Below are 12,812 nucleotides of genomic sequence, written 5' to 3'. Positions count from 1 at the left end.
ACTCTGCGGAAGACACAGTGAACTGCGTGGCTGAACAGGCTGTGCTCATTTTTTGATAAATTTCCAATAACAAAAAACCAAGGAGCCAAGAATCGAGGCCCAAGGCTGCTCCTTTGTTGGCTTGGATGGTGTACATTTCACTACTTAGTAATTTGTCTATGAATAATCTCAGCAGAAACAAAGACAACCACAATATTAGAGATTTACTTTCAAAGTCTGTACTGCAGTAAACGGTATACTGGAATAACAAATCCTATACAAGTCAATAGGGACGAGACGTTCGGAGCTGTAAAATGGCCATAGTAAGCAATAGGAGGCTATGGTGGAAGTTGCATGGTAGTAATAGCAGGATAGTTATACATATGTTTCCCAGAGGATCATGCTGCTATCAGACTATTTTCTAGGCCCACTAATTAAGGTTCATGAATATTCTCTGATCCCCCCGCCCACCCTCTGTGCCAGTGTCTGTGATTGTTTGAAGACTGCTATATACGCCCCCACACTGTGTCCACTTCTGTGATTGGTTGCAGTCAGTTTGTTGTATAGTAGTGTAAAAATAAATAAATAATAATAATAAAAACACCGACATAGGCTCCCACCATATTTTGATAGCCAGCATGAGTAAAGCAATAGCAGCAGGCTGCAGCCCCCACCAGTGAGCTTTACTTCCGGTGAACTGAGTGACGTCACCTGCTCACAGCCGGGTCCGCCATTGGCTGGTAACATCACTCAGTTCAGCGGAGGTTACACCCGGGCCTCCCCTGCTGCTGTCAGTGTTTCCCAGAGCCTGTGGAAATCGGACGTGTTTCCCCTCTCTCCAAGCTCCAGATGTAGCAGAGCCGGGATCATCGTGGGACGTCGTGTGGATTGCGTCAGATCTTCAAGGGTGTTTTTGAGGTTAATAAGTAGGTGAAAGAGGGTGTCTGCATTTTATTTAAAATAAAGAGTTTTTGGGGTGTTCGTGTTTTGGTTCTTTTCACTTACAAGATTAGTAATGGGGGTGTCTTATAGACCCTCTGCATTTCTTTCATAGTGGCAACTGTGAGCTGTCATTAACCCCTTATTACCCAAAATTGCCACTGCACCAGGGCAATTAGGATAAGCCAAGTAAAGTCTGAATTGTCACATCTAATGGATGCAAAAATTCTGTGCCGCTGCGGGTTGGTATTTTTAGGCGGGGGAGCAATATCTATGGTGCTTTCTATCCTGATATCAGCCCCACCTGTCTGCATAACCATGGATGGATACCAAAAAATGGATGATACCAAAAAAAAGCTCACAGGTGGGGGCTGCAGTCTGTTGATGTTGCTTTAACCATGCTGGCTATCAAAATATAGAGGGAGCCTACATAATTTTTTTTATTATTTCTTTCTTTTCTTTTACACTACTATACAGCAAACTAGCTGCAACCAAACACAGACATGGACACAGGGTGGGGGCATGTATAGCAGTCTGCAACCAATCACAGACACTGGCGGCACAGAGTGGGACAAGGGGATCAGTGAATATTCATGAACCTTAATTAGCGGGCCTGGAAGAGACTCTGACTACAGTGTGATCTTCTGGGAAACACGGTATGCATAACTATCCGGGTTTTACTACAATTTAACTTCCATTTGTAGCCTATATATTTTTTTTTCAGTGATTTCCATGGCCAATCACAGCCATGCCAATACTTGGCAAGGCTATGATGGCTAAGGAAGTGCCCACAGCCGAAAAGCTTGCCAATTGGCTGCTCTGCAACCTTTTAACAAGCTTTATTTGGGTTAGATGGTGTTTTTTTGAAAACACCATCTTGGAGGTCCTGGACTTCAGATTCATTTTTAAGTACCTTCCACCTCCCTCTAACATTGGTATGCCATGACTGCTAGGTTTTGCTCTGCCCCATCCAGCAATTTCTTTATCCAATCCTCAATAACCCGGCAGATAACGCACTATCCAGGATTCATGGTCTCGGTGGCAGATGACCATGTCTGTCCGCCTAACTATAGCGTACCATACCACCACCATCTGTATGGCCTTTCCTGAACTACTATTTCCCTCCTTCCTACAGCAGTTGTGTTCTTGGTGGCTAAGGGCAACGTCCTGCTGTAGTGATCCTAGTCCTCGACGTACATCCCCAATATCAGCCATACATTTTGCTTCCATAATGAACAGTGAAGAAACTTTCTCAATAGCGTTTATTACCAACATTTTACCATTTTGGTTCTGTAGAGCCTGTAAGTCCTTTGTCTAGCTGAGCGATCTACAAAAATATTTCATATCTGATCCTGATTGCTTTCTCTGATTGCTTTCTCTTTTTCCCTTTTTTCATTTTTGGGATAAGTATTTCATCTGATTATCTTCCCATTGATGGGTGTCTCAGTTGGGACCCCGTCCAGCTCTGCCATTATTCACATTGACGTCGTTTGGCACATGGAAAGATTTTAATACTAGAGAGCGGTTAGAACCATCCCAATGGGTGCACCTTGTCGTGGTGGGATGGCATTTATGCCCTTTAGCTCAAAACTAACATTAACTAAGGTTCCCATACCTTCCAACTTTTGAAGAATAGAAAGAGGGACAAATTCAGTAGTGCGCATTGTGGGCTGCAGCAAATTTTGGCATTTATATAAGCGTCACTAATTATATGTTGCTTTTTCATGCCTAAAAGACCACATTTACACGTTGCATAAATACTGTGTTTTTTTTTTTGTTTTCTGCAGGATCCGCACCAAATTACAAAATTACAATCTTCTCTGATGCAGATGCAGCAAACACGCAAAAATCAGAGAAGATTATTATTGCGTTGCATGCTACAGACACCTGGAGAAAAAAACGCAGCATTTACACTACGTGTGAACACGGCCTCAGCATTACATTTTTTTTATGGGATTAATAGAGAAAAATACTCTTTTTTTTCTGCCATTTATCGATCCCATAAATAATCTGATCGCTGTGTTGTTCTGGTCGTTACGATTACAGGGACACCAAATAGATCCATGTTATTTGCGGATTTGTGATGTTTATTATTTTATAAAAAAAAGTGCAATAAAAATGTACTTTTTTTATTATTATTTTAGAAATTTTATTAGAAGAAAAAAAAATCTCTTTCCCTCTCCCTCTAGAACACTGTACAATAGATCTCTATGACTAGTGTAATCTTCTGTGAAGTCAGGGGCATTAATGCAGGTTCATCTATACAAAATCCTTCCTCTGACATCAAAACAGCTTGTGGCTCCACAACTAGGGCTGCTGGTTTGATTCCAAGGGGGATGAAAATAAAGAATTATTTTTATATTTTTTCTCTCTTTGCTATAGTAGTTTTATAGGAACAAAAGAATCTGAATTTTTTTCCTACAGCTACACAGAGATACAGTATATATCTCTCATGCTGTACTACTGGGTGCTATGAGGAAGTGCAATACAAACTCCACTAGATGGCAGCAAAATGGAGAAAGAGGAGAATAAACCTGCCTAGGAGTAGTACAGTGAAGTCACCACAAGGTGGTAATAGAATAGTCAGACAAGCCAGGACATAAACTACAGGTCAAACAAAGTACAGAGGAGCAATCAAACACATAGTCAGAAATGAGGAATGGGATCAAGAGCCTTTCAATAATGGAGGTGTCAGAGGGGAGATTGTTATGATCCGGAACCATGGAAGGCAACCATAAATCATAGGTAAAAGGGGACAAGAGCATTGGCAACTAATCTGGCCACCATCCCCTTACTAACCATCACAACTAGAAGTAGCGAGGGGTGAACTAACATCCTGTGCACCGCGAACCCAACCGCAGAACTAACTATCCTAAAGGTAGGAAAGATGAATAACTCTCTGCCTCAGAAAATAGACAAGTATAGCAAGCCCCCCCACATTCAAAGACTGCGGTGATATAGGAAAACACAATACATAGATAGATGATAGGATTAGCAAAAGGTGAGGCCCTACAGATTAAATAGGACAGGACAGGAATGGGACTGATGGTGGCCAGAGGAAAAAACCTGCAAAAATCCAACAACCTGATAGTACAAAAAAGCCCTCAGATCGCTAGATCTGAACTCCGTCCTATACCAGGCGCTCTTGTCATACCAATGAACAGAAAGCAGGAACCATTAGAACTTCAAGAAGCAACAAACACATGGACTTATAGGAGCAATACTCCAAACATAGCTGCAGGGAGCTTTCCAGCTAAGCAACTGAGAGAAAAGATCCCTGCATGCAAATAAACTGAAAACAACCACAGCAAATGACAAACTCACATGAGAACAAAAAGAACCAAACAAAAATAAAGAGCCAAGCACTTATCTGGGGTAGATGTGGTCTGGAGCATGATGAAGCAGGCTGGTGTACAAAGAACAACTGACATCCGGCATAGCCTGCTATCAGACCAGGGTTTAAATAAGCAAAGAGTTAGCAATGGAAACGCCCATTGCTCAACACACCTGGTCTCTGTCCAAACCATTCTTGGCTACAAGAGGGAGCCTCACAGCAGCAAAAGCATAACTGACATTCACAACAGGAGATACAGAATCAGGTGGAGCCAAATCATGTCATACCGGGAAGTCAATGTACACAAGATAAGGAGATAAGATAGGAGGGAGAGCTGGGAGGAGGTAAACAGACACAGGTAGGGGATCAGAGGAATGCAGTAGGACAGATCAAGAACTCACCAGAGAAAGCTACACACATCAGAGGCAGAATATAACTGGCAAGTCAAAAAGGGAGGAGTGGCCAGATATAGCATCCCGGAAACAGGAACGAGGCAGAGGGAAGTTAACCATTGACATGATCATGCCAGGGCTGGAACACTGTCAAAACAGATACCGACCTGGGTCATGACAGTATCTATCTATATCTCTATGTAGCTAAATAATTAACTTCTGGCTTCCCTGTCTGCAAGACAGGTCAAGATTATCAAATCTTCCTGTGTACCTCAATCCTGCCAGTGGCTCAATGGTTCAGCTGCTGCCTATGAACAAAGAGCTCATCACAAGCACATGAGTTTTAGCTCCATCCTGAGAGAGCAGATGAGAATTTAATTTATGCTCTGCTCGTCTTGTGATGCTTAGCCGGGACAAGAGCAGTGAGCAGCGGGACTGCGGGAGAGAGTGCTCAAATCGGGACAGTCCCACTGAACTCAGGACGGTTGGGAGGTATAGTATCTTATGTAATTGTACTATTACTATTTATTTCTTTAGCTGCTGTAGGGTATAGTGTTACACCTCATGGCTCTCCGGTTGCAAGGAATGAGGTAGTCTCCCATTCCTTGTCTGCCATGAGCCCTTCTGTTCAGCAGCACCAAAGGTCTAGGAGACTGCACGGTCTGCAGGAGATGCCTGCTCACAGACACAGCAGAAGGGTGACACCTAGTGGTTCTCCCTTTGCAAGGAATGAAGCGGTCTCCCATCCCTTGCCTGCCACGTGCCTTCCTGCTCAGCATCACAGAGGGTCTGAGAGGTTGCGCAGTGTGCAAAGGATGGATGCTCAGGGAAGCAGCAGGACTTCCCGTATCTCTGCACATTGTGAAACCGAGGATCCCGCCTTTCTGACCCAAAGGCAGGAAGAAGAGCATGTGCCCCACGTGACGTCTTCTGATTCGCTCACTGATATCACACGGCCCGATGACGAGGCTGGTGATGTGCTGAATCCTGACTGGCTGGGCCAGGACGTCACGAATCCCGATTGGGTCACGTCTGTCTCGCGCCCGCCCCTGGGTGGAGCTACGCCTCCTTAAAAGCTCCACTTGCCTTCATGGCGGCGCGTGACCGTCCTTCTATGTTTGGATGTCTGGCAGCGTGCTGCCATGCCACTGTACAGACGGCATTGTTTTTTGTGGGCTTTGCCCTTGCTGCTCAGGCAGCACCTGGTTTGCAGGTCTTGCCCCTGCCTTTCTGCTCTGGCAGTATTCCGTTTAGCAGGCTGTGTTCCTGTCCCAGGTGAGCTCCTTGAGTCTCTGTTAGACTCACCTATTTCTGAAGCACACGTGTGTGGGCACCTCTGTGCTACCCTCGTGCCATATTCCTGTGACTCCCGCTGGCACACGTGCGTAGGCACCTCTGTGCGTCCCCGTGCAACAGGTACACCGAACGAGAAGCCCCGAGTCATACAACCCTCACAGGTTAGGGCGGACCGGTGTACATAGATCGTCTGTGACATTCCAGACGATCACTAGTAGCAACCCGCTCACTCTTTCCTGACCATAGCAGCGGTCCCTTACACCGCACAGTGGACCTTGACCGGCGGAAGCTGTCCATTTCCCATCTTGGCACGCTTCCCCAGGTCCCCCTCGTAACAGTATAGTATATGCTCATTTTGATTTATTGTTTGTTTTTTTTGGGGGTATATGAGTGGTGGGTTCACTCTTCTGTGACTGAACAGGGTATTACTCAAGGGTGGAGGGAAAAATTTGAGTGATGGGTCTCAGGTCCAGGACCAACACTGATCTGCCAGCAAATAAAAGGGCAGTAAAATATAAAAAATAATTTATAAATATTTACTTACTCTTTAAATGATGAAAAAGGATTTGAAGGGGTGTCTTAAAAAAAACAAAGTTGTGACCACCATTGTAGACCCCCCTCAGACTCATTCTAATCCAATGATTCTCAACACTTTAGTTACTCCAACCTCAATCCTACATAAAACTAAATTCAGTATTGGAGAAATTATGGCATTGCCTGTCTCTATGTGCACCCCATGTTCTGACTTTTGAAAAATTTCGGGACTTATTTTCAGAACAGGCAAAAGTACTGTAAATTTCTGTCTGTTGAACACTTTTTTTACATAATGCAGATCTATTGAATTCATTGACTAAAGACACTTATTGACATATACATGTTTAATGCAGCTTTAATCAAAAATATGACACATTGACGACTTCCTTTCAGATGATGGTGGTCTGTCTGTTTGGCTAAAACAATCGTTCATTGTTATATTTCACGATTTGACCATCGGTTATGGTTAAAATTGCCAATTTTAATCAACGTTAGTCATATAACAGCTCATCTATAAGCGAATAAATGTTTACTTAGAAGCTTGGTACAGGTCTAGGTCATGACCTCGGGTGGACATATCATTGGTGCAACACAGGGCCACAAGAGGTAAAGGGGTACATTGCTGCCTTCAAAGCAGGTGGATTGTGCATTTTAAGTTTTTGGACTGAAAAGGGCCCCATATACTGTTGTCGCACAGGGGCCTGGTTTTGTCTGTGTCCACCAGTGGTCATGACTACACAAAGAATCTCAGAGAAATTAATATTTAACGAGGGATGAAGGCCATCTTAAACTGTTTTGGCATATTTCCCAGGCCAGAAACGTCCGGTGTGATATCCAAGTCTTCCGGAGTCACTGATGGTTTCAAATTAAAGTTTTGCAAAATGGTAGTTAAGAAAATAAACAGTTCCATGCGTACAAGGCTTTCTCCCAAACAAATTCTTTTACCTGGAGAAGAAAAAAAATGTACAGTTTTAGTGATCAGGATCAGTCACAACATACTCCGCCAACTCAGCACCAATATTAAACCAGGGAAGATCATACTTCTGCCACAAGGAAAGAAAAGAAAATAGTCAACGGCAGTCAAAACCTAAGCTTCAAGTGATAAAAGATTTCTCAAAGAATGAGATAAAATAAAATCCCTTAAATGAGTCAAACAGTAACCCCAGTCTAGTCACATGAAGACATACAGCTCCTAAGAACTGTGTCTCAACTGACAAGAGCTGTATCACACATTCCTCAGTCGGAGGCTGGGAGCACAGCTGTGATATGTTAAGAAATATGTTTTAATTCATGTTGCACTTAGTGAGAAGATGTTCTGCTTCATCCTCCTCCGTCAGCATTTTAGTTTTATAGCAGTTCACGGAGACTAAGTGCTCCCAACTTGAAAACAAATAAACATTGTTCAGGTAGAAGCATAAGATAATCCTCATTGTGCTCAACAAGGAAAATATATATTTCGTCACATGTGACAGCCATGCTCTTTACCACTATCCAAGGTATGTGTGATACAGCTCTTATCAGATGAGGCACAGATCTCAGGAGATGTATGTCCTCAGTCTGCAGCCCATGTGATATGTTTCTAGGACAGGCTGCAGTTGGAATGATATCAGGGATTTAATTTTACTCAAATCCTTTGAGGTCCCCATACACATTCAATGAAAGATAGCTGAAGCGGACACGATAACGATCTGATGCCTCATTGCTGTACACAAAAAGATCATGTTGGAGTCAAGCGAGATCATGCAATTTAACTAAAACATGTCATAGAATGCTAATAAGGCAAATGCCTGTGAGCATGTGCAGCAGTAAGCTCACCCCTTCCCGTCAGATGTAGAATATGTGCTCCCTGTGGATATCCTGAACTATTACTGGAGATACGATGAGGAGGTAAGAAGAAGCTGCTTACATTCCAGTGTGAGTAGCCTCTTTTTACCCCTGCACCCCTGGTATCTCCAGTATTAGTTCAGATAGACATGGTGGACAGTAATGTGAGCAGCCTCTTCTTACCTCAGAATGCCTGGAAACTCCACTTAGTATTTGATCAGATAGACATTGTAGATAGCAGTGTGAGAAGCCTCTTCTTACCTCAGCACCTTAGTATCTCCAGTGTTAAATAAACAGGATGGACAGCAGTGTGAGCAGTGTCTTCTTACCATAGCACCCTTGGTATATCAAGTCTTAGATCAGATACACAGGTTGAAAAGCAGTGTGAGCAGCTTCTTTTAAATCAGCACTATTGTTCTCTCCAGATAGACAGTATGAACAGCAGTCTGAGCAGCCTCTTCTTACCTCAGCATCCTTTGTATCTCCAGTATTAGATCAGATATACAGAGTGGACAGCAATGTGAGCAGCTTCTTCTTACCTTAGTACCCCAGGTATGTCCAGCAATAGATTATACAGACAGGTTGGACAGCAGTGTGAGCAGTTTCTTCTTTAAGTCAGGACTTTTGGTATCTTCAATATAAGATCAGATAGACAGTGTGGGCAGAACTGTGAGCAGTCTCTTCTTACCTCTGTACCCATGATATCTCCAGTATTAGATCAAATCGAAATGGTGGACAATAGTGTAAACATCCACTTCTTACTTGAGCACCCCTGAAATCTCCAGTATTAGATCACATAGAGGGGACAGCAATGTGAGCAGCCTCTTCTTACTTCAGCACCCCTGGAATCTCTAGTATTAGATCATATAGATAGGATGGACAGCAGTGTGAGCAGCCTCTTTTTACTCAGCACCCTCATACTCAGCAACTCTGAAGTCAAAACTCCTGATATCTTCAGTATTAGATCAGATAGACAGGTTGGACAGCAGTGTGAGCAGCCTCTTCTTACCTCAGCATCCCTGATATTTTCAGTATTAGATCAGCTAGGGTAGACAGTAGTATGAACATCATTTTCTTACCTCAGCACCCCTGGTATTTCCAGTATTAGATTGGATAGCCAGGGTGGGCAGCAGTGTGAGCAGCCTCTTCTTACCTCAGCAATCCTGATATCTCTAGTATTAGATCAGATAGGGTGGACAGTAGTGTGAACATCATCTTCTTACCTCATCACCCCTGGTATTTCCAGTATTAGATCAGTTTCAATCAGCAGGAGAAAAGCAGGATTAGAATACGGCGCCAAACCATAGTTTGGAGCGGTTTTCTAATCCTGCTTTTCTCCTGCTGATTGAAACTACTCCTTGCTGCGGGACTGCTGCCGTCCACGTTATCTACATGCTTTCAAAGGGGTTGTGACTGACACAACCTCACCAGGTGAGTGTTCCTTTTGACATTCACCACCCTTTGTCATACCGGGTAAGACCCTATTGCGCCTTATCTCGCCACAGCTTTACCGTGCCAGTATTAGATCAGATAGACAGGGTGGACAGCAGTGTGAGCAGCCTCTTCTTACCTCAATAACCCTGGTATCTCTAGTATTAGCTCAGATAGATAGGATGGGCAGCAGTGTGAGCAGCCTCTTTTTACTCAGCACCCTCGTATCTCCATTATTAGATCAGACAAACAGGGTAGACAGCAGTGTGAGCAATATTGTCTTATCTCAGCACTCCTTGGTATTTCCAGTATTAGACAAGAAAGATAAGGTGGACGGACAGTATTATGAAAATTTCTTTTAGTTATTTTTTTTGTTGCTTTTCTTTCCCCCAGAGAACCCCTTTAAGAGCACTTTATGTGAAGTCATAATTTAAATACATCTGTGCCAACAACAAATTCTCTATGGACTGAAATGTAAACATCAAAATTCACTCCATACACCAAAAAAGGTACATTTTATATCTCAGCATACCTGCAGACAGGGGGATGAAGGCGTCATTCTTTTTAAATTCACCATTTTCAGTCAGGAAATTCTTGGGGTTGAATTCATTTGGGTACGGGAAACAGCTGGGGTCTTTTAGTACCGAGGACAACATTGGAAACACATTGGTGTGCTGGAATAGAAGACAAAATGGGAGGTATGAATTAGAAACCCCATTTTGAAAAACCCTATTAAAGTATTCAGCTTTAAAAAAGAAAGGTCCCTCACTGGGGACCCCCATTCAGGGCCAGTTTTAGACAAAGTGAGGCCCTGGGAAAAAGTTTTTAAGTGGGGCCCTAAATGCTCATATATTGCACCACTACACAGAAACATTTGGGGGGCATGATGAGCGTGATCGACAATATTGAAGTTGTTCTGCACGTTTTCCCTCTCCTCCCTACACAGGGTAATAAAGATTCGTAGGTACAGAACGATCACTTGTTGATCAATCTGCCCCATGCAGCATCGTATTATCAGTAGAGATGATCGAACCTGCCAAAGTTCGATTTGGTTCATGTTTTTTGACTTTCGAGCAGAACAGCTTGACGAACATATCCAAACACCATTGAATTCAATGGGAGGTAAAATTTATGTTAGTAAGGGCTAGGGAGCCTGGTGTTAGTAAGGGCTAGGGAGCCTGGTGTAAGTAAGGGCTAGGGGTGCGGGTGTTAGTAAGGGCTAGGGGGGCGGGTGTTAGTAAGGGCTAGGGGGGCGGGTGTTAGTAAAGGCTAGGGGGGCGGGTGTTAGTAAAGGCTAGGGGGGCGGGTGTTACCAATGCGGCGCCCTGGGCCAGCCAGGGGCCACAGAGAACAACACCAACACACCCCACACTCCCGGTCAGGCACACCGAAGTCAGACTAAAACCCTTGTTGCCTTCCTCCAGGGGCTGATGTCCACACCAGGGGGTGGCCCAGGCGGTTGGCCCCGCCCACCGAGGACTTCACAGTCCTGGAGGCGGGAAAAGGTAGAGAGATCAGCTAGGGAAGTGAAAGTGGAAGGAAGGAAAGTGGCAGCTGAGCAGACTAAAGTTGGTCCGGGTGTGAGGACAGTTGAGAAGTGAGAGTGGAAGAGAAAAGTGACAGCAAAAGAGCCTGAAGTTGGTCCGGGTGTGTGGCCCGGACAGATCAGCAAGGTTGGCAGACGGTGGTGACCGTCTGCAGGAGTGGCCTATTGGAGCCTACTGTAAAGACCGTGGACAGGCGGTGTCCCGGCGGTGCCGGACCGGTACGCAAAGAGAAGCCAGCACCATCTGGCAGGGGCTTACGGACCCCGGCAAGGCTAGGAGTTGCCGTGAATTTGCCAAATTCGTTAGCGAAGGGAACCTCCTGGGTTTCCCAGCAGCCAAGTCCCGACAGAAGGCAACAGTCCAACCGAGAGAGGGAAACACAGTCACCGCCAAGGCTAAAGTTCCCAGGGCCAGAGCCTGCGGGCAAAAGGGGCTCCTCCAGCCCATATGCAAGCTGGGGAGCGGGTTACCGGTGGGAACCCATTGGAACCATTTACAGTACGTAGGTGCAGGGAAAGGCAGTCACCATCAACCTGCCGGGAGAAACAACACCGCAGCCGTCTGTGGGACCCGTCCATCCAGCCGTGTGTTTTACCGAGAACTGTGTCCTCATCATTGGCTGAGTGAGTACCGTGGGTGGCGTTACGGACAATAACCAAATCCCCACCATCCAATCCCCATCCCCTTTTCACTCACGGGCGAGGAGAGCCGCTCGAGTCCCCGGGATCCAGCCTACTGCTCGAGTCACCACCGAGCAGCAGCAGTCGCAGCAGCAGCGGCCGGACCCGAGCAGTGGGAGAGCGCAGCGTCCCCTCCTCCGCCCGCAACACTAAGGGCTAGGGGGCAGGTGTTAGTAAGGGCTAGGGATGCAGGTGTTAGTAAAGTCGAGGGAGGCGGGTGTTAGTAAGGGCTAGGGGGGCGGGTGTTACTAAGGACTACGGGGGCGGGTGTTACTAAGGGCTAGGGGGGTGGGTGTTACTAAGGGCTAGGGGGGCGGATTTTACTAAGGGCTAGGGGGGCGGGTGTTAGTAAGGACTAGGGAGGCGGGTGTTAGTAAGGGCTAGGGGGGCAGGTGTTAGTAAGGGATAGGGGGGCGGGTGTTAGTAAGGGCTAGGGAGGTTGGTGTTAGTAAGGGCTAGGGGGGCGAGTGTTACTAAGGGCTAGGGGGTGAGTGTTACTAAGGGCTAGGGGGGCAGGTGTTACTAAGGGCTAGGGGGGCGGGTGTTACTAAGGGCTAGGGAGGCGGGTGTTACTAAGGGCTAGGGAGGCGGGTGTTACTAAGGGCTAGGAAAGCGGGTGTTACTAAGGGCTAGTGGGGCGGATATTAGTAAGGGCTAGGGGGGAAGGTGTTACTAAGGGCTAGGGAGGCGGATTTTACTAAGGGCTAGGGGGGCGGGTGTTACTAAGGGCTAGGGGGGCGGGTGTTATTAAGGGATTGGGAGGTTGGTGCTAGTAAGGGCTAGGGGGGCTGGGGTTAGTAAGGGCTATGGGGGCTGCAAAAGAAAGAAAAGAAGAAATAAAGGGGGCGGGTGTTAC

General features: G+C 45.6%; 1 protein-coding gene across 1 annotated transcript in view; it reads right to left on the bottom strand.

Annotated features, from left to right (window-relative positions):
* Positions 1-6,809: 6,809 nt before the first annotated feature.
* Positions 6,810-12,812, bottom strand: part of LOC142251057 (cytochrome P450 2B1-like) — a 70,666-nt gene continuing 64,663 nt past the window's right edge. The window contains exons 17-18 of the mRNA XM_075323558.1: positions 10,262-10,403; positions 6,810-7,419 (exon numbers count right to left, since the gene is read on the bottom strand). Of these exons, the coding sequence (XP_075179673.1) occupies positions 7,238-7,419; positions 10,262-10,403 (324 nt within the window). The 3' untranslated portion in view covers positions 6,810-7,237. The remainder of the gene's footprint in view (positions 7,420-10,261; positions 10,404-12,812) is intronic.

Source organism: Anomaloglossus baeobatrachus, chromosome 9 (assembly GCF_048569485.1).
Source record: "Anomaloglossus baeobatrachus isolate aAnoBae1 chromosome 9, aAnoBae1.hap1, whole genome shotgun sequence".
In the NCBI taxonomy this organism is placed as follows: domain Eukaryota; kingdom Metazoa; phylum Chordata; class Amphibia; order Anura; family Aromobatidae; genus Anomaloglossus; species Anomaloglossus baeobatrachus.
Note: the sequence above shows the minus strand (reverse complement) of the source record. Positions and strands in the feature narration are given on the sequence as shown.